The sequence below is a fragment of the Contarinia nasturtii genome, unplaced genomic scaffold (genome assembly GCF_009176525.2).
Source record: "Contarinia nasturtii isolate CC-2019 unplaced genomic scaffold, AAFC_CNas_1.1 Cnas_scaffold_129, whole genome shotgun sequence".
Taxonomy (NCBI): Eukaryota; Metazoa; Arthropoda; class Insecta; order Diptera; family Cecidomyiidae; genus Contarinia; species Contarinia nasturtii.
In genome coordinates, this window is record NW_022197486.1 from 10,654,197 (window position 1) to 10,679,374 (window position 25,178).

General features: G+C 32.7%; 3 protein-coding genes across 12 annotated transcripts; 2 read left to right on the plus strand and 1 right to left on the minus strand.

Moving 5' to 3' along the window:
• Positions 1–252: 252 nt before the first annotated feature.
• On the plus strand, positions 253–3,148 carry LOC116341835 (cationic amino acid transporter 2-like). Of its 3 annotated transcripts, none has more exons than XM_031769158.1 (5): positions 253–653; positions 735–1,164; positions 1,358–1,759; positions 1,850–2,464; positions 2,546–3,148. In XM_031769158.1, the coding sequence occupies exons 2-5, from the start codon at positions 816–818 to the stop codon at positions 2,962–2,964; spliced, it is 1,785 nt and encodes a 594-aa protein (XP_031625018.1). In that variant the 5' UTR covers positions 253–653; positions 735–815; the 3' UTR covers positions 2,965–3,148. The 3 variants fall into 3 exon arrangements, with proteins under 3 accessions (XP_031625018.1, XP_031625011.1, XP_031625003.1); XM_031769151.1 differs by having other exon boundaries at positions 254–651; positions 713–1,164; XM_031769143.1 differs by having other exon boundaries at positions 254–1,164.
• A 2,112-nt stretch (positions 3,149–5,260) lies between these two features.
• Positions 5,261–16,901, plus strand: LOC116350743 (zinc transporter ZIP10). 8 transcript variants are annotated; one of them, XM_031782683.1, is made up of 8 exons: positions 5,261–5,387; positions 12,435–12,952; positions 13,372–13,540; positions 14,138–14,266; positions 14,970–15,302; positions 15,387–15,523; positions 15,594–15,611; positions 15,768–16,900. In XM_031782683.1, the coding sequence occupies exons 2-8, from the start codon at positions 12,773–12,775 to the stop codon at positions 16,647–16,649; spliced, it is 1,848 nt and encodes a 615-aa protein (XP_031638543.1). In that variant the 5' UTR covers positions 5,261–5,387; positions 12,435–12,772; the 3' UTR covers positions 16,650–16,900. The 8 variants fall into 8 exon arrangements, with proteins under 8 accessions (XP_031638543.1, XP_031638551.1, XP_031638535.1 ...); XM_031782691.1 differs by lacking the exon at positions 5,261–5,387 and adding an exon at positions 6,869–6,977; XM_031782675.1 differs by lacking the exon at positions 5,261–5,387 and adding an exon at positions 7,024–7,839.
• Positions 16,902–16,989: 88 nt separating this feature from the next.
• Positions 16,990–24,837, minus strand: LOC116350789 (myeloid leukemia factor). The gene is made up of 5 exons (XM_031782729.1): positions 24,476–24,837; positions 23,018–23,083; positions 22,377–22,934; positions 19,319–19,585; positions 16,990–18,224 (listed from the first exon to the last, which is right to left on the minus strand). Exons 1-5 carry the CDS (start codon positions 24,520–24,522, stop codon positions 18,053–18,055), a joined length of 1,110 nt encoding a protein of 369 aa, XP_031638589.1. The 5' UTR covers positions 24,523–24,837; the 3' UTR covers positions 16,990–18,052.
• Positions 24,838–25,178: the final 341 nt, after the last annotated feature.

Consider the following 25,178-nt stretch of genomic DNA (forward strand, 5'->3'; position numbering starts at 1 on the left):
CGAAAAAAAAAACAAATAAATTAAAAATGTACATTTAAAATATATAGTAAGTTACACACAGACAATGAAATTCAAATTAAAACAACAATACTTTAATAATTGATACACATTTATCACATTGTTCGGTGTTAATCGGTTATTTTATTAAAGTTAAATGTTGATTCAGTTAAGTAATTTGACTGTGTGCTTTTTGTTCATGTTCTCTCTCTCTCTCTCTCATAGCCGTTCGTTGTCTCTGATTTTGAAATGATAATAAGTTGGCAGAATAACCAATACATGTTCCAGCGAAAACGATGCCATACCAGTGAAATCGATACAATACCAGTACTCGGGACATACAAGCACCAATCAATAATTGACGCACGCACAAAATACAGCGAACTGATTGATTTGACACAAAGGATCGATGAGATATTTATTAGAATCCCAAACGCGCCAAATTTTCAGTCAATATACGTTGGGCCATCGCCTGGGACGTGCATAAATCGATCTCGCGTGCGCACCATCTCACTCTTTTCGCTCAGTCTGATTCTCACATCGACGACAAATAACGAACAATTACAAATAATTCCATTCCAAATAGATCAACAAAAAAAATTTGATGTTGTTTTTTTCTGTTTAAATTTTTGTGCGGATTAATTTATGTCTTATGTGTGTGTATAAATTTTTGTTGCAATCTTTCGGGAATATATCGACTCATTATCGAGAATAGAATTGTTTTTTTTCTTGCACAGCATTCATTGGATTTGAACTGTGCGCCACAGAAGGTATTTGCTAAAAGGAACCAAAAAGAGCACGTGCAAACGACATTCAATATGGATTTATTTAAAACATTGTCACGAAAAAAGCCAATCTGCGATACATCGCCCACACAATTGGCCAAAGTGTTGTCAGCACTTGATTTAACCGCGTTGGGTATCGGTAGTACACTTGGAGTTGGTGTTTATGTGCTGGCCGGTGAGGTATCAAAAGAAGTAGCCGGACCGGCTGTCATTTTTAGTTTTATGATTGCAGCGGTTGCGAGTGTTTTTGCAGGCTTATGCTACGCAGAATTCGGTGCTAAAGTACCACGAGCTGGCTCAGCATATGTTTATTGTTATGTTACCATTGGTGAATTTATCGCATTCATTATCGGATGGAATTTAATTCTGGAATATTCAATAGGTACACAAAATTAATTCATTTCAAGAGCAGTACCATATAGATATGCATTCGTTAACATTACAACTTGTAGATTTAGGTGATGATTTATTGTTTTTGCGTTATTTCAAAAATGTCAATAGATAACAAAAAAAAAAAAAAACGAAAAAAGGAAATGCAATTAATTTGTAGTTGTTTTCATTTTTAAAAAAATCAGGTGCAGCGAGCGTTGTCAAAGGATTGAGTACGTACGTTAATTCATCAACTGGTATGCACGATATCATGATTGAGTGGATGCCCCTTCGTTTGGATGGATTATCTCAATTTCCAGATATTTTTGCGTTTGTTGTCACCATTCTATTCTCGTTGGCCATTGCATTCGGTGCAAAAGAATCATCGATTGTAAACAATGTGTTTACATTTCTCAATTTATCGGTGGTTTTATTTGTAATCATTGCTGGCAGCTTTAGAGCCAATCTATCGAATTGGAATATAGCAGCTACAGAGGTGCCACCAGATAATGGGGAAGGCGGTTTTGCACCCTATGGAATAACTGGCATTTTTAAAGGTGCTGCAATCTGTTTTTACGGCTTCATCGGTTTTGATTGTATTGCAACTGGTATTTAGCTTTTTATTACTTAAATGATGTTTTATCGTTATTTTATAATTTGTATTTATTTTATAATATTTTATCTATGTTTTTATTTAGCCGGTGAAGAGGCAAAAAATCCAAAACGTTCAATGCCAATTGCAATTATTCTTTCGTTGTTTGTCATCTTTTTGGCATACTTTGGCATTTCAACTGTTTTAACAATGATGTTGCCATATTATTTACAAGATAAAAACGCTCCATTACCATATGTATTCGACTATTACGGATGGACAGTGGCCAAATATATTGTTACAATTGGTGCAACATTTGGTTTATGCGCTAGTTTAATGGGATCGATGTTTCCATTGCCCCGTATCGTGTATGCGATGTCAAATGATGGTTTAATTTTCGAGTGGATGGGTCGCATTCATCCACGATACAAAACGCCATTGTTTGGAACACTTTTTGTTGGTACATTGACAGGACTATTGGCTGCATTCTTCAATCTGTCACAATTGGTGAATATGATGTCGATTGGTACATTAATGGCATATTCAATTGTGGCCGCATGCGTTCTTTTACTACGTTATGAAGTCGAAGATGAAAATGAAAAAATGCATCTGCCAGCGCCATTCCATCAAAATGTGTTCCGTTTTCTATGGAACACCGATCATTTGAAAATACCAACCAAACTCACCGCAACCATTGTTACATGGGAAGTTACCGTTTTTTGTAAGTATTTTTTTTTTGTTAGTTTATTGAAAATTAAAAGTTCAGGTTTTAACATGTTTTCCCCTTTCTTCCTGTGTTTAGGTTTCGTCTGCATTTTATTCGCCGGAATCATTGAAATGTTTAAAAATCAATTGTACTATTTTGATTGGTGGGCATGGTTAAATGTGGCAGTGGTTGGTTTAACATTGTTGTTGATTTTGGTGTTGATTTCACGTCAACCAACAGCACAAACTTATGAAACATTTGCCGTACCATTGACACCATTTTTGCCAGGCATATCGATTATGATCAATATGTATCTGATGATGATGTTAGATTCAACGACCTGGATTCGATTTCTCATTTGGATTGGAATGGGATTGCTTATCTATTTAACGTATGGACTGCGGAATAGTAAAGAACGTCTTCGTCGCCAACAAATCGCTTTTGTTAATAACAAACAAACCGAAGTCTGTACATTTTCAAGCAGTAAGGAAATTTTAGTTCCAACCGGACAATGAAGTGAAAGATGATCGAAAACAGGTGGCAACTGTGCAGAATCTCGATTTTTCATATGTGTTACACAGACATTTTATTTTGCCAATTTACTTTTATATCAATTAGAAATAGAGCCTTTTAACAAATTTTGTAGTAAATTTATGTCAATTAAAGAAATAATAAAAATTCAAATAATCAAAAACCCTACGTCAGTTTTGAAGTGCTTTTTATCATTTACGTATCGTATACTTGATATGACAATATAAAATACAGTTCAAGAACGGTTAAAATGTCATATGATACTCTTCACAATTTCAGTTAGATTACATTCCGTTATCATCAACATTCCACTTCCTTTATCAAATTCAAATAAACACATGAAGATGAACTATCAGTTACTACAGAAAAACCTCGCAATGGTGATAGTGCCAGCGGTTGTTCAAAAGCAGTCTATGTATTTCGGATGGATATCCATCCGAGATATTTTAGCATCTACGGTATGTCGCTATACGAAAAATACAGACACATTGTGACTGTGTACGTCGCGACAAACCGTAGATTCTACTTGCGACGCACACAGCTCTGGCGCTGTGCAGTTGCGTTCAATATCCAGATATTCTAAAATATCTCGTATGGATATGCATCCGAAATACATAGACTGTTCAAAAGTGTTCTGCCAATATATACATCATGTAGTCCGCCGGAAGAGAGTGCACCACTTGGGCGGTTTTACTGTATATCGTCCGAAATGGAACGTAGAAACACAAGTTTATCAGAAACTATATCTATGGCCACAAATGGTACGCATTTAAATTATCGATTGAAAAATGTAAATATTTGGATTATCTTATTGAAAACATGAACGTTCAGACTGACACCCTCGATGTAAATTCAAGCACATCAAACATATACTCTGCAATTGGATGGCGCAATGTTCGAATATTATCCAAATATTTTTTACATTATGATATTTTTTGAGACTGAAAAAAGCTGAACAATCTTGAATTCAGTATTCTGAGAATAGCGGGCCATATACATTCATCGTCGACGTAACATATTTGTAAGATAACGATACACGTTACTTCTTCTAATCATTCATTGCATTATTTTGTTTGTATGTAAGAAACAAAACTTTTAAGTGTTCTCTGCATACGAATTCAGGTGTTTCAATCATTTGCTGTCTGGGTTCCATCAAGTGGACAGAAGGTAAATAGCCGCATTGAAGTAAGAATGAGTCACATAATTTACAATACTTACTACAAAGAAATTCTTCTGTCTTTATTTTTTTGTTTCAAATACATTGATTTTAATAAACTACATAACGTATACTGATTTAATTTGCACTGTGCAAATTGCACAGAAAAAAATGATTTTGAAACATTTTCGATCACTGTCTCCATCCATTCGCTTCGAAAAGCGCTTCGGTCAAACAGCGTTTTTTTTTTTGTATGTATAATTGGACGGACGGGTACATTTTTGTCCGTTGCTACCAATTGATTTTCTGAAAAACTAATGGTAAAAAACTATCTTTGAAAAAGTTCAAATGATCTAAAGATGACGAGACTATAATAATATTTGAAATTTTGAATTTTTCAATAATTCACGTTAAAAATAAATCGAAATGTCTAACAACAATGATTTGAAATGCGAATTGAATTGAGAAATGGTTTGAACACTTCAAGAGACTACGAAATACCGAAGTTAATTATCTCAATTGAAAATCGAGTGATTGAACTGTCGTCATTCTACTTTTTCCATAGTATTTTCCCATTTTACTCTAATTCGTTCATTTATTGCAAAATATTTCCGAACAACCTCAATTCTCAACCGATTTCAACCGTTGATTCGTTTTATGATGTCTATAATTTGAATTTTAATAGTCTTTTAAACTTGATGTGCCGCATTTTATGTATCAACCAATGATTTTTATTATAGATAGTTTTTGTAGTTTAGTTCTTTTTAATAAATCAAACAATGCGATTTAATTGATATGAACTTGCCAAAAGTTCAATTTATTATCCTGAATTTTTCAAGTTCTCGATCTAACTTATGGATTTTTCCAAAGCTCATTTGACATTTTAATAGTATATCTTTTCCAATCACATTTAATTACCTTACATTGTATTTATCTATTTCGTTCACAAAATAGCGCTAAAATAATTTATTGTCAATGACTGTTAACACGCTTTTATCACGGCTTACGATAATAGCTACAATCGGCATCCAATTAAACACAACCGTGCTTTAAACGACCAAATTCAACCACTTGAATGGCAATTGAACGACTTAAGCACGTCCGCCTGTACTATATAAGGCCGATGAACAGTTTTGCCGGTCTTTACTGTTGTCTAATTACACCTATTGGACGTTTTCTCCGACGAAAATAGGCCAAGTCTTTTTAAATTTTAAAAAAAACTTCAAGTTTTTTCTTTTGATGAGAATACTGGTGAGTGAATTGATATTTTATCTATATACGTGTTAGTCACAATTGATGAAGGTGGCTTAGATTCTCAATTTTTCAAAATCTTATAATATTTTTCATTTTAATTGATAAACTAACGACCATTGGACCCCCCAAGTATAAAAGTATATTCATTTGTTTTTTACACGATAATGTACGTTCAATAATTATCTTTGATTGAAGTCATCAATGAACTTTATCATTTTTTTGTAACTTCAAATAAGAAATAGGAAAATATTTACTCTTAGCGACATGTTTTCTTAAAAATGTAAGAAAAAACTTCATCTTCATCGTCACAAAAAAGTGTGTTTTTTCTAATATTTTTTGTTTTTCAAAAATTCACAAGTCAAATTTCAACATAAGAGCAATCGCATCAAAAACCTTTTCAATTCATCGCATTCGTTCGCAGTTGAATATCAATTGCTGGACATTTTTCGAATGATTATTGGTTTTTACCTTGAAACCAGTTACAATACTTATAAAATAACACTATTGAATCCACTTGATATAATCAGTGATGTAAAGAAAAAAATGGGCTAGAGCTGATACTTTTAATCGACCAATCTTTTTTTCAATCGTCAAAAGATTGACGTTTATGTTGTGTCATGAAGAAAAGTCTTCAGAAATCATATAAAAGTTCAGTGACAATCTCAGCCACAGAAAAAAAATCTACAAAGTCACAAGTGGTTGAAAAAAAATTGAATTCCGTTTCTATGTGCGACATGTTATCATATTACATTGTTCCATAGTTCAAATACAGTTCTCTCATCATAAAGAAATTCGTGTTATCTTAACAATGGAATGTATATCAACGATATGATTAATTGATTCGAAGCAACTATAAGCAAAAATTACGTAATCTCTATTTTTATCACTGGTATCAGTTCAGTTATCACTTCTTCACGGGTGCTGCCACGTTTCGAACACATTTGAAATCTCGAAATTGATTGAATACCAAAAATGTGGCTTTTAGAAAACGTCTGCTTTTTTTCACTTTCGAATAGCATTTTCGACAACAGCAAACGAATGTCAGTAGAAATTTCAAATGTGTCCAAATGTGATTTCTACCTGTACGAATTACGTTCAATTTTTGATGCAGTCTGAACGCAAGAGACATAACAATTGTTATCTTTCCAAACAATATTTGTTCAAATATCCACAATATCCAGTTGTTGATTTATTACAATCGATTTTTGCTGTGTGTTTTAATGAGGTTGTAAAACAAACCAGATATCAGAACTTATAACTATGAGTTTGGTTTTGACGTTTGGCTCAATGAAAATTGATCATTAAAATAAAGTATGCTAGAATAAAATGTGTGTTGAAAATATATCGCGGAAGCAAACTATGTTTAACAATGACGATTTCATTTTATTGTCTCACTGATAAAATAACAAATTTGTTTGCGGATGCGATTGTCTGGTTTCGCGTGTGCAAGTAGAATGACATAAAACACAACATCTCTTCATATAAGAAAAAAGAGCAAACAACAGTCACTAACGACGAACCATTGTATTCAGTTTGAAATCAATTTTGTGCTGTTTTCTTTGCATTTGAAAAATAGGAAGAAAATAAGTAGTGTACTTTTTCTGTGTTTCGAACATTAAGTTAAGTTTTTTTATCATTATAAAATACGTCTTCGTTTTTAAAATATTTACACAAGATGATGTACATCTTCATCATGATCTTTTCCCGATTTTCGATTGTGATGCTTCGTCGCAAAACTTACATTAAAATGTCATAATGCATTAGAGTGGTAGACGACACATTTTGATTTATAATCAAATAACAGTGTACACAAAGATCAGTCCGTGTGCACACAGGGAAATCAAATTGAAAAATAAACACGCATTCGAAAACAAACACACACACACCAGCCATAAAAAGAAAAATTAGACGATATCTTGAAGCGTTAATACTTCTAATATGATTTCTTGTACCATCAACGATTCAAACCATGCGATTTACGTATGTAGAAGGCAACAACAACAATAAAAAATCATCTTCGCTGGGCAAACAATACTAAAAAAGTGCATGGTTTCTTAACTTGACAATCAAGTTTATGCATCGACCGTATCGAGGAAATGCAAATATAACTGTTTCAACGACCACCTACAACTGCACAACAAATTGTCATAAATGCATTTTCCATATCACTTTGATTACGACCGAGAACTATAAAGCTTATAGCCAGACAATATAAGACACAATTAATCTTATACACTCAGTTTTATCTGTTTATTTCGATCGAGTTATAAATTTTGTTTTGAGATACAATGACAAACCCGTTAGACGAAAAATCACTAAACAAAAAAATCAACGTCGGAAATGTGTCGTCGAGGGAACTACTCATTGTTTGACCCCAAAATCAAGAATACAAAATAAAAATTGTTTTTGTCATGGAATCACAAGAAATCAAGCATTTCCATTGAACAAGGTAATTCATAATTTGGTTCAATAAGCGTTTTGTAACGAAATGTTTATTTCGTAAACGTTCACTTGAAATTGAACAGTCACCGAGCTGCTCATTGCAATATTACGCACACGCTCACATCAACAGCAATAGAAATATACACAAATATTGTTTGCACTCCGTAAATTTATTGCTTTTGCGACATAATCTCATATATTAAGAACAATCATCAACATCATCATCATTATCGTCACTCGAATAACATTATTAGCTCCATTTACAATGGATTGGTGGTGATGAACCACGCGCGCGGGTTTGTACACACACGCACACAAATAAGCACAAACAGTTTCAATTTCTGGCCGTAATCGAATAAATCAAAATAAATGTCTCCATTTGAATGATGTTGATTTAAAGTTCAAGAATAATTGATGTTTATGCACACACCGATCTCATAGAGTGCTAGCGACGAGTGCGCTAAAGATTTCTTCTCAGTTCCATTAACTGATTCAGTTGCAAAAGGGAGAGAGAGAGAGAAGGAGAGAAAAAGACACCAACAGATAAAAAGTGAGTACGAAAAACAAGTGCGACAAAAGTGTGTTCATTTTGCATTTTTATGCTCTCGCCAAATTATATACACTCACTAACTGCTCAGTTGTTTAAGTATCTATAATGCGAATATAGTATTCGTGTGTTCGCACACGTTTAACATATGAGGAGTCACAGTCACCATAATATAGGTGAGCTTTGTGTGAGTGGTAGTGATCATGTTCTGAATATACATATAGTCTGTTGGTTCGTTGTTGGTTTTGTTTTTTCACTTTAAATCCCATTCTGCCATTCGTATATTATACGGGCGAAAACTACATATACCAATAAGTTAATAAAACGCTCGTTTTTTATAAGATACACATGGCAGATATATGTACACATAGATTTGTTGAATATGTGCATAAATGTTAATTTTTCTTGATTTGGATGGTGTGTTGATGTTTATTTTTTTTATTCATATTTATTCATTTCGTTGATTGTTGTATGTTTCATCATTTTGCGGTCAATTTATTTGTTAGTTGGGATTTGCGCGCGCTGATACTTGTCGCTCTCTTATTAGATGTGAGACTCTGTAACACTCTGTGATTAAGTACGCCGATCGGTTTTGATTTGTGCTCTTTTTTCTCTCGATGGCCATCGTAAACACAGAAAAGAGATTCATTTTTTTTATTGAAGACAGTTTGAATTAATTGGTGTTTTTTTTGTATATATGTGTGTGTGTGTTATTCTTCCATCATTCTGCGTCAACCGCTGAGTTACGGTTACCGAAAAATAATAAAAACAAGAAATAAGCATAACAAATCTGTCGTGCGTATCGTATTGATAATAAAAACAAGCAACGAAGACGACAGCAACAATAAAAAATGGTAAATGATTTAAATATAAGATGATTTGATATACTTAACTCCTTCTGAGAAGTTGTAAAAGTTAAATTTGTGTCACCTGTGTGCCAAAGATTGTTTGTGGTGTCTGTAGAGACAAAGCGAGAATGAGAGAGATTGAGAGAGAGAGAGGGAGGGAAAAAAGAGAAAGAAAATTTTAGAAACGCCTTGAAAGAATTATGCGATCCAAAAATGGACTGAAGGAAATAGCGAGAGGAGAAGAAAAAAACCTTGTATGCGAGTTTTATCTTTATGTATGAATTTCTTTAGAGAATAGATTCAAAGTTTTTACGCAAAGAAAAAGAAAAATAAAAATATTCAACAAATACTGACTGGTGAGATTTAGTGTGTATCATTGATATGTTGACGCTTTTGTGTTATGATTTGTTAAAGCCAATCAAATTAATTGATGTACTACATCTGATATATACAAAGAATATGTGAATGTTTATAATTTAATGTTTAAGTGTAACAATCAAGTAATATGGAGTTCGGCCCACGATCACAAACATCGAACTTTGTATTGTGCAATTTAGCAAATGGAGCCATTTCAAATATTGTCCATTGGTCGGTGTTTTTTGTTAAAAATTGTTGCAATTGAGAAATACACACCATTTTACTGACATTGTTGTTATTATTTTGGTGTTTATTATTATTTTCTCTAAAAAAAAAACCAGAAATTCGACCGATGCAAAACATGAACAATTGAATAATGATCACTGGCACTCAAGCGAAAACGAGATATGAACACCACCACCACCATCAACAAAAACAGACGTGAATTATAGAAAAGATATGAGTTGAAGTGCATTATTGAATTCAACCGACTAGCATTCAGTTTTTTTTATTATTTCGCTCGTTCCATTGTTTCCGAGGAAGAGAGAGAAAGGAAACAGGTCACACAATCTAACTATTATTAAGCTTGATCTGCAAAATCATAGCTAATTAAATCATTTTTATGATTATTACAAGGCGATTTGTCTAATAAAAAGGAGTTTTCCTAATATGCTTGTTCTTGATCGATGTTTTAAGTCATTCAACCAAAATGGAATGTTTTAAATTTCGAAGAAAAACGACGAAATATATGGAAAAATAAACAATCAAAGATAAACCGACGCGCCGCATCAAGTGCTATTTGTATATTGTATTTCACCTGACATCTGCTATTGGTAGCATTGTTATTCTTGCTTTTTTTATCACACACACTTAATCTGGTAAAATGTAAACAAAACCATTTTATCGTTCACATTACAATCAAAAGCGTACACGCTTGTTCGAAGTTTAATAGATCTTTCTGTATGAATATTTAAATTTATTTGGGAGCGCGCGCGCGCGGATGTGTGGTAATTTCCATGAGATTACACTTTATTCTCCTCTCTAACCTCATCGTCATTGTTATAGTCATATCGTATGCAATTGTTATATCCCCACAGAAATAATTGCTGTATATTGTGACAGAGAAAACACAATGTGTAAGAAATTGTATTGTAATCGTTTGATAAAAGTGAAGCTTATTTGAAAATCACCATCGAAATGTATTACTTAACAAACTGTAGATATTTATAGTTCGACGAGAAAAGAATATGCCACAGCACTATTCAAATCAATATGACTTCATCATGAAGAAGAAATTGAATACATTCGCAACGGGAATTTATATGGATAATATGTATTTAATATTTATGTACCTGTTTCTGGGGATTTTTATCTGGTTGATGTTTCCACGAATACGATTTTTTTTTCTTAAATCAGCTTGTGCTGAAAGGCATATAAAATCGACAAACCTTTTGCAATACTCGCAGTTTTTAATTGTCTATTCAATATCGTTCATCTTTTTCGGTTAAACTTTTGAAACGTATTGCTTGCCTTCAGTAGCCGAGTTCTTTCGTACATTTACATTTGATGAAAAAACGGTGACATTTGCGAGGAAAAATAACTACATTTTCGCTTCTTAAATATCACAATCCTGCATATTGAGTGAGTCTGCTTTAAAATGTGAAATGAATATCAACAATCTCGTTTAAGATCCTCTATTGGGATTCCCTAAATACCAACTGCAATGAATCACTTAAATGATACGTGGCGCTACTATTCGATTAAAAGCTGCATTTTTTATCGTATTTGATTTATTAACACATTTGTTAATTGCTTTGTGCCAATAACACTTTCTCTATCTATCACATATGTTTTCTTGCAAGTATATTGTTCGGTAGTATTCCGTTGAGATAATAAAAAAGAATCTCCCTCTGGTCGGAGACTTGCAGAGATAGAGAAAAAAAATAATAATAATTGTGAATTCATGCAGTATAACTGTGAGATAAACACGATATGCATGCTGTTTCTGTTTTGCTTGGCAAAACTTAAAAGATTTTGGTGTCATTGTGTGTGATACTAAACTGCAATAAAGTACAATTCGAGTTTTAATTACAAGAGAGAATTTGCACCAATTTTTGTTACATTGTAGTATCGTTTATGTTGTGAAACGGGATTTGATTGAAATTGAGGAAAATTATTTATTAATTTGTCATGTAAGTGTCAACCTGGTGCAATTGCAGCAATTAATTGAATTGAGGTTAGGTGAACCGCTTTTTTGCAACCGCTTGAATTTTCTTTGCATCGATATAAAAGTTCAAAGTCCCGCAATCAATAATAAACACTCGTTATAATACTTTTTAAAATTTTGACAAAAAAAAAATACTGTACAGTATTATTTGCTTTGTCTGTGTGTCGGACTTTTTATTCTCAAGAACAGCTAAAAATAATCGTTATTCATTTGTTTACGGTTGTGATAAAAAGTTATTGTTTTAAAATATCAAAGCATAAATGATGTGTCCCATGATACATACGAAAATAGATCAATAGTCCGAAGTATGACCTTCGCTACATATATTCGTCGCATGTTTGATGCATATTCTCATCGTCGCCATTTATATCTTAAAGAGTACTTCGAGGGTGCATTCCATGGTGCATTCAGTTTCATGCATGTACATTTAAAGATCGCTTTTTATATAAATTAAAAAAAAAATGATGCACTGTGATCGTTTGACTATTATCACATGCATACAAAGTACGATGACCAATAAATAATTCATAAATGTTGTCTTTTTTTCTCTTCTTTTTTCTGCATAAATATGTTTGTTCGGTGTGTCCATGCAATTCGTTCAATAACCTAATGTGTTCGAGCAGCCAAACCAATCGATATACGCATGTGAATCGTAAGAATCAAAACAAAAAAAGAAAAAAAAGGTGCAGCTGGTCAACACACGTAAATTGAATACAAAATAAGTGAATATTAGCACAAATCTAAGTGAGAGAAGTCACAACGAAAATATCGAAAAGAAGTGACAATAAAAAAAAGTACACATCCACTCTGACTCGCGGCACATCGATAACGAATAGAAAAAAACACTTTTAACGCTATAAATTACAGAAAACAGTAACTCTGACGAATTCAGAACTCGCGCCGCGCGTTCAACTTCTTTCTTTATTATTTAAATTCAGTTTATTAATTCCACGAACGAAACATGACGTCTTCATTATTTAAACACTTTTTTACTGCCGTTTTGATCGTTCATTTATCCAATCACATTATTTTTGCTGAGCATACAACAACAACATCGACAACAACACCAAAAAGACAATCGAACCGCTTCTTATCTCATCTGTTTCGGAAATACGGCAGCCATGGCACCATATCATTTGAGGTAAACAATTTTTTAATAGATATTTCTTAAACTTATTTTGTTTTCAATAATTCATGTCATCTATTTCATGATGAATTTTAAGAATCGGCCATATTTAGATTAAAAAAAAACCGGTCAATTAGTATTATATTAGATCATTTTGTAAGACCAACAGACAACCGTGAGGTGATGATGAGTGAAAGGTGATGAAAAATATAAATTTGCCAAATGCCATTGTTTCGCTTCATTATGATTATCATTTCGTTTCTGCTAATTGAAACCAGTTTTGTTTCATTTAACTGAACTTTGCAATGTTACTAATCATTTTGCATAACAGTAAATTCACCGAAAAAAGGAAATTTGATGACTTTGAATGCAAATTAAGTCCTATTGAATAATTTTAAGTGTCATAATTTATTCTTTCGTTTTGTATGTAATAGGGATTTGAACATTTAATGCATCAACTGGGAATCGGTGGAATCGATTTTCCCGAAAAGCATACATTAGACCAACATCGACCAAGTGGTTACAAAGTACCCGAAGTTACATTTGATGAAGAATCAACAACATTACAAAACGAGATTACGTACGAAACAACAACAACTACAGGTATGTGTGTCAAAATTGTTCATTTTTTTTGCTATATCTTTGTTCGTTGATATGATTTAATTCGATCTGTGAGAATTTGTCCTATTGTTATGTGCATGGAATGTTTTAAATAGTAAATTCCGTTTATTTCCATCGAATGTGCAATGAGTATAGCTTTCATAAACTGGCAAATAGTGAATATTGAATGATTAATTAACTGTAGTTTCGTTAAATATTTTAAAATCAGTAAACACGTTTCTTGTCCAAAATTGTTTGTCTTTCATATTGTGGTGTGTGTTATTCTTGTTGACCAAATCGGTTTCATGTTGAAAATGTTCAGCAAAATACCGGTGGAGTGCAACACAAACAATAAAAATAGAAAATCATGAATCACATATCTAATTTCACTTTCCATTTTGTTTTGAAATTTCCCTTTTTTTTACATTTCACTTGAATTACACATCATGATCATCATCATCATCATACGGTGCTTGTTTTTGCAAATGTAGAACCAACATTTTATGGGTCAGCTTTATTATATGCCTTATTTTTTTATTATTATTATTGTTTACGATTCAGTTGAATATAGTCGCAATGTTATATTGCTTTCATTTACAGCAGCAGCATCATATGCAGCCGGAAATGATGATCAGCTCATTAAATTAATTAATACATTTGATAATGAACAGAAAGAAGATATCTTTCGTACGATGCACGATCCGAATCATCGACATCCACGACATCGAGGTACGACATTTATATAGCGACAAAAGTATTTCAATGTTAAACATTTCAAATGTGCTGTTATTTTGAATGGTGATTTGTGTGTCATCGTGCGATTCAACTAACCGGTAAAAATCAAAGATCAGACACTTTCGGACACCATTACACCTATATAATTTGAGTGTGTTATTCCTGAACTGAAGTTGTAAAAAGTGTATTCGCTCGAAAATTGCTTTTTTTTTGTTGTAAAAATGAACATTTGTGAAACGAAAAAAATTAGTTCAGAAACGTTCAATTCGATTGACCGAAATGACTAAAAACAAAAAAAAAAAGTGTTGCATAGAAAATCGATTATGTTGACACTGTTTTAGCAATGATCAACTGTTCATTAAATTCCCATTTGGCGGTGGAATGACATAGAAATAACATTATCTTCGGTGGTGGTTTTCTTTTTCTATCTCTTATTCGCTAGATTAGATGTAGCATTTCATTAAATATCTAACATAAAGCACCAAAAAGTGAGATGTAGTTACAATTTTACAGATGTGTGGCTCTATTTAGAAATAGAAACGATACCGCGTGCAATAAAAATGAATAATAATTCTCTGATAAATATTCAGCGATAATTTAATGTAATACACTAAACATTCCTAAGAATTGTTGTTTTTTACCATTTCCAATGTTATTCCTTGAGTAACCCACATTCAATGAATTTATTCAAATGCAGATCATTCCGGTTCAACAAGAAAAACATGTCTGTCGCCGATATCATTGATACAAATGTACAGTCCAGACGCATTGAATAATACCCATAAAAATAATCCAATCTATCGGTCATCGTCCGATTCGGTTGCAGCTGAACACCAACATCAACATCATCATCAACATCATTCCGATGATAAAATTGAAGATGCCGACCATAGCATATCAAATATTCAAATTACACCAACCGCATTTATGAACATGTGCCCGGCACTGTTGGTGCAAATTGAACAAGGTTCGTGTGCCGAACAATTTACACCAGCGCCACGAAAAGAGGTCAAGGATATTACGCCCTTCGGTAAGCATGGACAGGATAGACGATAAAACTGACTGTGAGACGATTTATTTGAATGGTTTTGCCTTTATTTTGTTCGCATTTTAGCATGGATTGCGGCAGTTGTGTCAATCACGATTATATCATTATGTGGATTAATTGGAATCGCAATGGTGCCTCTGACAAGATTTTCTGCATATCATGAAATTTTACGTTTTATGATTGCCATTGCGATCGGAACATTGGTCAGTATATATAAATATCAATGCTTGACTCGTGTGTAACTAATACAATGCATATTCTTTTTTTTCACAGGTTGGAGATGCTTTGATGGTAAATATACACTTCTTAAAATTAAAAAAAAAAAAAACAAAGTTAATGGAATGATCAAATTCGTAACCTTGTCAGACACAAATTATACGCTGTCCGTTTGCATTGAATGAGATTATAATGCTTATTTTTCATTTTGTTTTTTCTCTCCGTCAACAGCATTTGATTCCACACGCATTAATGCCACATAAGCACTCGGCATCAGAAAGTCATGAGCATGCGGATAGACATGAGCATGTTGATGTAGATGAAACGGAGGCTGTTTGGCTGTGCGGTTTTGTCTTTTTAACAGCACTACTAATGTATTTCATCGAATCATTGTTGCCATTATTATCTGGAAATGCTGGACACGGACACAGTCATGGGGGTCACATGCACGGTCCACCATTATCAAATAAAGTTCAAGCCGAAACAATTCATAGTCCGGATGAGTGTCATCAACAGAGTGAAAATGCATCAAGCAATTGTGGCAGTTGTGAGGATCTTGATAATGATCTTGAAAATTCAAAGAAAAATAACGAAGAAAAGGTGATGGTAAAAGATACAAAAGTCCGACCAATGGGCTCTTTAACACCGGTCGCTTTTATGGTTATCATTGGCGATGGTTTGCATAATTTAACCGATGGCATGGCCATTGGTGCAGCATTCGGTGTTGAACCCGTAACTGGTATGGCAACAGCGTTAGCAGTTTTAATGCATGAACTACCACATGAACTTGGTGATTTTGCACTTTTACTACAAACCGGCGTCAGTTTACGGCGTGCATTCGTATTTAATGTTATATCATCGGTGCTGAGTTTTATCGGTATGGTTTTTGGTCTATTAATTGTGAATGCAAACGGTGAACTTGTTCGATGGATTTATGCGGGAACAGCCGGTACATTTTTGTACATTGCACTTGCCGATCTTGTACCCGAACTCAGTCGCGCCGAACAATCCGTTAAAATGACCATTATTCAAGCACTTGGAATTCTAATCGGTGGCATTATTATGCTCCTTATTGGTCTCAAAGAAGATGAACTCCGCATATTATTTCAATAAAAATGGTATGGAAACTTTCCGTTTTGTATACGAACGGTGATGAATGTAATTTTGTTTAAGTGTTATGTATTATAGTTTTCAACATCTCTTTTGTGTTTAAGATCGCTTTTTAATTTATATACAATAAATGAAACGAAATGCAAATAAGATATAACACAGTGATGCTATACAATTTTCAGCCATTTTCCAACATAGTAGACGAGTAAGATTTTAGTTGATAAATAAAACGCAATTTTAGAATAGTTTTCTAACTTAAGATTAATGAAAATTAAAATTTATTCAATATAACATAGATTTTACACTATTTATTATTATTATTGGTTTCTTGACTCCATATGAATTCTTTTTTTTTTGTCATTATGTAATGGTTTTTTTTTTCACTCTTTTTGTTTTGAAATTTTATTATTTGGATTCATATGTATGAGGAGAGATTAATTTTCATAATCGAAGTAAGATTGTTAAGTGTTTGTTTCTTCTTTTTCATTTTGTAGTTATTTAATAAATAATTGAAGAATATATGCTCAGTGTCTATGTTCAAACACCGAGAAATGAAGAAAAATCAATGTCTATTACTCCTCTTATGATCAAAATGAATCCTTATTCACATTTACTCCTAATTTCATGTAGAAAAAAATTTAATTTAAAACGCATTTTTTTAAGCGGGAAAGAAAATATTGGGACATTTTGAACATTTGTTGTGATGTTTTTTTTTTGTCTAAAAATAAAAAAATTTCACACAGAATTAAAATCGATTATTTTTCTCTCTTCTTAGATTTAGTTCAATGCAAATCAACTATTTTCAAGTATGAAATTCCGAAGAAGTCGAAATAAATCCAAAGTTATCCAATTCATTTCTTTTACATCATTTGAAGAGTTTTTCTACAGTCGTTATGCGGTTGATATTCGACATTAAGCACTTTGCTACTGAAAACAATTTATGTTGCGCTTAAATGAACCTATAGGTCATTACATTCTCCGAAAATTCTTATGAATACAAGTTTTCTCTTTCTTTTACATTCGGAATGTTTGATTACTTTGATTCTCGAGTTGCCATTAAAATTTTGTTTTTTTTTTTTACTTTTAAATGTATATGAAAAAAATTGTCATAGATTGTGTGGTTGAACACTACAAATATTGAACCCGTTCGAACTAAATGTGGTTTGGTTTGTTTTCTTTTTTCTGTCAATTGACAGTTCCATAATTTTGCCAATGAATTTTCGCAATAGATGCAATATGTGGAGTGTGGCTTAAAATTGAACTGAACGTAAAATTGGAATCATTTCATCAAAAGGAAGCAAAAATGTTCTTGTTTTTAATGTAATGCTCGTAGTGCTTAAACGGTTGAATAAAACCATGAAGTTGAGATAGATATATTATTTATAAATTTAAGACGAATAAACTTTCTATTGGCGTGAATTATGTGCACCATCATCGTAATCATCAGGCAGCTCCTCGATTTGTACATGATGTTGATGATTGTTTACGTGCTGCTGTGATCTATCTTTCATTTGTCTGTGGTGGTGATGAGTACGTCGCGACTGTGGAGATGCATTGTTGTATGGATGTGGGTGAATGCTGTAAAAACAAAAATTCAAAAAAAATTGTAAAATTTCAAATTAATTATTAAACATTTTCGTGGATACTGCAAATGAATTATTAATTTTTTTTTTATTAAGATACCATTTGTTTTTCTATTCAAAATGAACGCACACAAATTATTAATAAATAATTAATTCTAAAACAAAATGACCCAGTCATATTTTATTCAGACCAAATCTATTGAATATATCGAGAAGAGAGTATGTTATTCAGCGCTTATGGCTGAGTAATGTCTGAATGAAAACATACTCTCCTCTTGATATTTCCAATAGAAATGAAGATCGCGCCAAATTCCGAATATTTCGACGTTTACCATTCAAATTCTTGAAACTCGTAATTACGTGTAAATGTGACAGAATGAAAAATAGTCTCATAAAATCGGTCACACGGAAACGCCTTACAGTATTGTTAGTGCATCGTGTTGTTAATGTGTCTCAAACGTTTGTTTTATTGTTTTATTTTTCTCTTTTGGATAAATTAATTCGCCTGCACAGCCAATGTCAAAGAAAGATTAGTAAATTACGGCGCAAACAATGAACCAAGATAGAAATCAAATGCCCCTCAAAAACAATGTATTCTCTCTTCACATTCCGGTTTGTTGATGGTGTTAATAGTTCAGTGATGAACGAATGTAATAATCGTCATTTAAATTATTTGATGTGATTTTTATGAGATGAAGACCAAAATAAAAATTGGTTAGTTGTCATTATGTTTAGTTGAAGTTGAATTCGAAAAATAAATTGCTGTTAATGTCATACAAAAAGAAAAATACAAACAATTTTAATTTTCCATATTAATTCAGCAAATATTAAAAAAATACAGATGCGATGACATCGATTTCGATGTTGAACTGATGCATTTTTGAATCAATGTCTCGTGATCGAAACAGAATTTGCAAGAAGTTAAAAAGAGCATAAAGAATGTCAGCCAATCGAAAGTGAAATTGAATTTGATTGTGAGCTTAGATGAAATTGAATTATCTGAAGTTGCGTTGCGCGCCGCATAACTCACTCTATCAAACATTATGCTTTTTTTTTTGTTCTGTCTTTGTCAATTAAATTCAGACTAACCTTGTTCGCGGCGATATAAAATTATTCAAACCACTACTCATTGTTAGAGGTGATGAGGTCGGCGTGCGAAGTGGTCGTCTTGGCGATGCTAAATTGGCTCTCGATTGATTTTTTGAATATTGCGTGTGCGGCTTATCAATACGCACACCACGACGCATTTGAGAACCCGATGGTACAGACGACGACGACGACGACGCAGTCGTTGGCGGAGGCGACGGTGGCATTGTTACTTTTGGTTCGGCATCCTCGGTTCTATTCGATGTTGAGCTGTTGAATTATTTTGAGTAAATTGTAAAATGGTTTTTTTTTCAATCACATTTTCGAAGTTTTTAAAAATCAACACGTTTTTTTCGATTTTTATAAGTGCAATTTTGTGATGATACATGATTTTCAATCGATCTACTCTTGCGACTTGACATTCTTTTAAAATCATCGACATTTTTTTCTTCTTCATACATAATTGTTCTTCTTCGACTTTTTTGTAATCAACAATCTCACGACACATTAAAATATGCCATTTGTTGCCGGTTCAGAAGAATATATTTATATATTTAATGGAATTTGCTGTGTGTGAACGTGCCACTTATGAATAACGAACATGTCTACGTGACAAAAGATGAATTCCCAAGCAGGAATATGCAATGCGTGATGATTGAAAAATTCGAATAAACATTCATAATGCATTGAAAATTAGCCGACATCATAGTTGCTATTTCTTTTTCTTTTCTTTTTTTGCTTGAGATTTTATACACGAGTAGTGTTGGCTGCGAACATCTACGAACACTCGTTCGTTCGTTCGTAGGCAATAGAAATAACATTTTTGTTCGTTCGTTCGTTCGTAGAAATTTAAAAATAAAATTGTGTTCGTTCGTTCGTTCGTAGGAATTGAAAAAAAAGAAATTGTTCGTTCGTTCGTTCGTAGAAATCGAAAAAAAAAAATTTGTTCGTTCGTTCGTTCGTAGAAATCGAAACAAAAAAATTTGTTCGTTCGTTCGTTCGTAGATTTTGATAAATAACAATTTTGTTCGTTCGTTCGTTTGTTCGTTTGTTCGTTCGTTCGTAGCGATTTTTTATTTCAATATTTGACCAAAAAGGAATCAATTATATTATACACTTATGTCCTGATTTTAAAGTATGAATCAATTTATTTTTATTATAGGGAAGGAAGTGATATTGAGATATTTATATTATTTTTGTGTACATTTTTGCGAAAAATGAAAAATTAGTGAAATCATTTTTATAAGCTCCTTCCCATTTCTTCACTATCTTTCTCCATCACCCCCCTTAAATTTTCCCCTTGAGGACGTATGCTCGATCAAATATATTTTCAACAAATCAAACGTTGGCCATACCATCCAAAGTGTAGGTACTTATCTGCTTCTAGTCGTTCGCTCCATATTTTGAAACTTTTCAAATAATCTCTGATTATTTCTAGATCATTTCGTGGAATATTAGTCAATTTGTGCATAACATCAGCATTTTTAACTGCTTGTTCTTTCTCCAATAAAATGTGTGCCAATTGTGTATAATTCAAAGCGACTGAGTTCAAAGTGTAATAAACAGTATTCCAACGAACTTCAATATGTTTTTGCAATTTTGAGTTGCATGTTTCACCTAAGCCGCTATTCCGTATGAATGATACCTTTGCTTAAAAATATTCCACTAGCAACTGAAGTTGAACGAGATGATGTGTATGGTGTTATTGATGATTTGATTTGGAAATTAGAACCGTTTCATCAACAAGGTGAAGAAAATTTGAACGAATGCGTGAACATCAACACCGAGAATCAAGACATTTTGGAAACATTCATGGGCCCTTCCAATGTCGAATCAACACCACACAGTAATTTGACTGAAGAATTGCAAAGATACTTGCAAGAGAAAGTAATGCCAACAAATCCATATGATTTTGATTTATGTGGGTGGTGGTATGAAAATCGTCATACATTTTCAAAATTATATCAATTATTCGTGTCAAAGGCCGGAATAACTGCATCTTCGGCACCATCGGAACGAAAATTCAGTGACTTAGTTTTGGCACGAAACAGTCTCATGGAATTTTTATAAGTTGTTCATTTTTCGCAAAAATTTACACAAAAATAATACAAATATCTCAATATCACTTCCTGCCTTATAATAAAAATAAATTGATTCATACTTTAAAATCAGGATATAAGTGTATAATATGTTATAATTGATTCTTTTTTGGTCAAATATTTGAAATAAAAAATCGCTACGAACGAACGAACAAAATTGTTATTTATCAAAATCTACGAACGAACGAACGAACAAATTTTTTTTTTTTCGATTTCTACGAACGAACGAACGAACAATTTCTTTTTTTTCAATTCCTACGAACGAACGAACGAACACAATTTTATTTTTAAATTTCTACGAACGAACGAACGAACAAAAATGTTATTTCTATTGCGTACGAACGAACGAACGAACGTTCGTAGCCAACAGTATACACGAGCCACAATTGCTGTTCTACATTTTAATACGTAGTTAACACCTATATGCAATTATCTACACATTTTTTTTTAAATATGGAAAACATAGCATCACATTAGACCAAATTGAATCACAATTACTTTACAAACAACATATAAGAAATGAGTCATGGTTCGTTTTCATTTGGTTAAAACTATTAATCATCAAAAATAATATGAGAAAGAGAAACAGAAAGTGGAAATAAATGTTTAATTGATTAAAGGGAATATAAAAAAAATATGTTGAAAAAAAATCTCTTGAAATGCCTTCAATATGAAGTCTTTGGAAAATTAGAAATCCTTAAACACGTTTTGTATTATAAAAAAAAACGGAAATCTTTTTTTCATTTGGGAATAAAAATGAAATAAAGAAGGAAAAGGTTTTCGATCAAATAAATAAAAGCTAATGATGTATGTTTCTGAATAAATTGATTTGTATATGGCAAGAAATGAAATTTTCAGCAATTGTGTTCATTTTGGGTGTATTTTAGTTCTCAAACAAAAGATAACCAAATATTTTAAGTTTTTTGTTGGTATTTTTAGTTTTGTCTTTCGTTTCTACTTACCTTGCATTATAATCAGCTGGCATGATAGCTTGAACTGGTCGACGTGATCCACTTCCGTTGCTCACTTCGCTGATGGCATTTGGCAATCGCATTCCCTGACGAGCCTTTTGTGTAAATTCACGATCAAAGTCTTGAGCCTCATCCTCTTCCAAATTGATAAAGTCTTGACGTTCCTCTTGTTGGCCAGAGCGCAAATTCTGTTCACGTTCAATAATGTGAGCACGATCGCCAATGTGATGACCGATTGCCATCTTTTTGACACCACTTCGTGAGTCTTGCACCGTTTTTTGTGTTTCACGTATGCCACCGGGACCAGTTTTAGTGCTACTTGTTGCCTGATATACTTGCGGTCTTCCATCCGGACCTTGTGTCATTGAAATTACGCTACTCGATGAGAACGATGGCCCTCCAATGGCTTCCATTCCTTCACCGGTCAACAAACGATTCATATTTGGCATCGATGGCATTAAACCAAATGGCATTAAACCACCGCCGAAGCCTATAGCCTGTTGATGGTTTTGTTGTGGACCGAAACCACCAGTCAATGCATCAAATGCACTGCGAATGACACAAACAAATTCAATTACCATAATGACAAAACATTAAATTCGAAAAATTCATTTAAAAAATAAAACACTCACCCAAATGGATCGCCAAACATTGAACTCATCATACTATTCATTTGGCGCATCGAACGCATGTGATGACTATTGAGAGAAAATTGAAAAAAAAAAAAAAACATTTAGGTAAATATTTGAAATAACTTATAAATACAAATATTCGAAATAAGCTCATTTGGAGTTCGATCATTTTCATGAAGAATTTTTTTGAGAAAAAAGAATTCTCTGAAGTATATTCATATGAAAACTAATTAATCATTCCATTTTCATAGCTGACAACATTTCGTATTCGATTTGAATAAATGTCACCATTTTCGAATTATTATAATTTTTTTTACATTTTTGTCTTATTAATTAAACATTAATTTCATGGTATTTTAATGAACATTATTATTCAAAATGGAAGGGAATAAAAAAAATTGTATTTCAGCAAAATTGAAAAAAATCTATAAAAGAATGCTTAAAACGTAATTAATTCATTTTCGTACACATTATTATGCAACGATTGTTGCGAAAAACATCCATGACACTTGATTCTTGTTAGAAAAATTGTACAATAAAAATGAGTATGGACTCTCATGTAACATCATGAAGAGAAAAACAACGGAAAAACAAACATCATATACATAACATCCCAAATGGTCGGACCAAGTATCATTTCTTTTACATTTGAAATGAGCTAAGAGTAGCCTTTGTGAATGTGATAGTTTGCATTCGAAAGTACATGGCATACAGTAGTAGTGAAGACCATGATTTTCTGAGGTGTCTCATTTACATTGAGAGATAGTTTTACAAAAAAAAAAGTACCAATTCTCCTCTTACGAAATAACAAGCGATAAAGTCAAGCACATCAAAATCTCTCGTTTTCTCCTTCTCACTCCTTCACTTCAAATGGAAAAACGAAAGAGTGCGCATATATTTATAGTGATACACTCGCGTCATAATGACTGTATTGGTTTCGATGTGTATGAAATGCGCTGTGGATGTATATGTGAATCTGTTCTCGAAACCTCGATTGGTTGCTCTTGCAAGTTGATGATTTGTGTAAAAATCATATTATGCACTTATTTAATTGCGAAAAAACAAGATATCAATGCAGAACTTTGAACTTGAAACTTTGCCATGAAAACAATCATCATAAAAAAGTAACATCAAATATACATCTCTCTCTCTCTCTGACATGTAATACAATATGCACATTAAATGTGTGTTGAACATATGATTTGCAAATGTGGTTTTTTCCATACACACCACTGATGTGTTCTTAACGAAACACACGTTGATATTTGCGAGAAAAAGCCCAAAAACCTCGAAGGCAACTCGATTGATTTCGATATTGATGTGTTTTTTTCCGAAAATTTGCTGCTTTGTCGTCAACCAATTTTCTATTTTTAAGTAGTCACACATACACACACACATACTTCTACATCACTGAGAACAATTTTATGTACATTTAGAGAGTTAATAAATTTTACTTACCCAAAAATTGGATCATCCTCAAAATCACCCATCAATGAACCGAACATGTTGGTTTTCTTTTGGTTTCCTTCAACAGAAAAATAAATCCTTTTCTACGTCACAAAATGCACAAAGTGACCGAAAAAAGTAAAATGGAGAACTATTTAACACTGTCTATTTCAAAGTTTTTTTGCTCTTTTGCGTTGCTGTACAGCTCGCAATAAGTCTCTTTGAATTGATAGCTTTTGCAAACGATTTTCAGCACGTTTGACTGACAATTTTTATTTATTACGGATAAATTATATTTGTTTGTAAATTAGAAATCTATTTCAAAATGTTGTTGTGTACTCATTAGATTCGTTGTTAATACTAATACACACTGAGTTTCTTTGGTCGTTTTCCCATCAAGTGTCAATGCAGTTTCAGTATTGTATTCAATTCATCCGCCAGGCGGCGCTCAAATTCAAGACAGAGCATTTCTCGAATTTTCAACACATATGTTTGTAAACGGACAAATAAAACGAACGATTTATTTCAATGCAAGTCAATAATAAATATCTTTGAAAAATTGATGAAACATTTTACATTTCGACTTGAAATTGGGATTTTATTTTAAGTTTTTTTTTTTTCGTAATGATTCGGTCAATTGCAGATGCGATGAATTTAATATGGTAACAAAAGGAACTCAAACAAATTGAAGTGTGCCCAGCTTTCAGAAGCTTCT

What these genes read in the sequence shown, in the direction of transcription:
- LOC116341835 (XM_031769158.1), top strand. Translation starts at nt 816, where the DNA reads ATGGATTTATTTAAAACATTGTCACGAAAAAAGCCAATCTGCGATACA. An exon ending in TTTTGATTGTATTGCAACTG is followed by an intron (nt 1,760 to 1,849) that starts GTATTTAGCTTT and finishes GTTTTTATTTAG; the next exon opens with CCGGTGAAGAGGCAAAAAAT. An exon ending in ATGGGAAGTTACCGTTTTTT is followed by an intron (nt 2,465 to 2,545) that starts GTAAGTATTTTT and finishes TCCTGTGTTTAG; the next exon opens with GTTTCGTCTGCATTTTATTC.
- LOC116350743 (XM_031782683.1), top strand. Translation starts at nt 12,773, where the DNA reads ATGACGTCTTCATTATTTAAACACTTTTTTACTGCCGTTTTGATCGTT. An exon ending in CGAAACAACAACAACTACAG is followed by an intron (nt 13,541 to 14,137) that starts GTATGTGTGTCA and finishes TTTCATTTACAG; the next exon opens with CAGCAGCATCATATGCAGCC. An exon ending in TCGACATCCACGACATCGAG is followed by an intron (nt 14,267 to 14,969) that starts GTACGACATTTA and finishes ATTCAAATGCAG; the next exon opens with ATCATTCCGGTTCAACAAGA.
- LOC116350789 (XM_031782729.1), bottom strand. Translation starts at nt 24,522, where the DNA reads ATGTTCGGTTCATTGATGGGTGATTTTGAGGATGATCCAATTTTTGG. An exon ending in GAGGATGATCCAATTTTTGG is followed by an intron (nt 23,084 to 24,475) that starts GTAAGTAAAATT and finishes TTCTCTCAATAG; the next exon opens with TCATCACATGCGTTCGATGC. An exon ending in TTTATATCGCCGCGAACAAG is followed by an intron (nt 18,225 to 19,318) that starts GTTAGTCTGAAT and finishes TTGTTTTTACAG; the next exon opens with CATTCACCCACATCCATACA.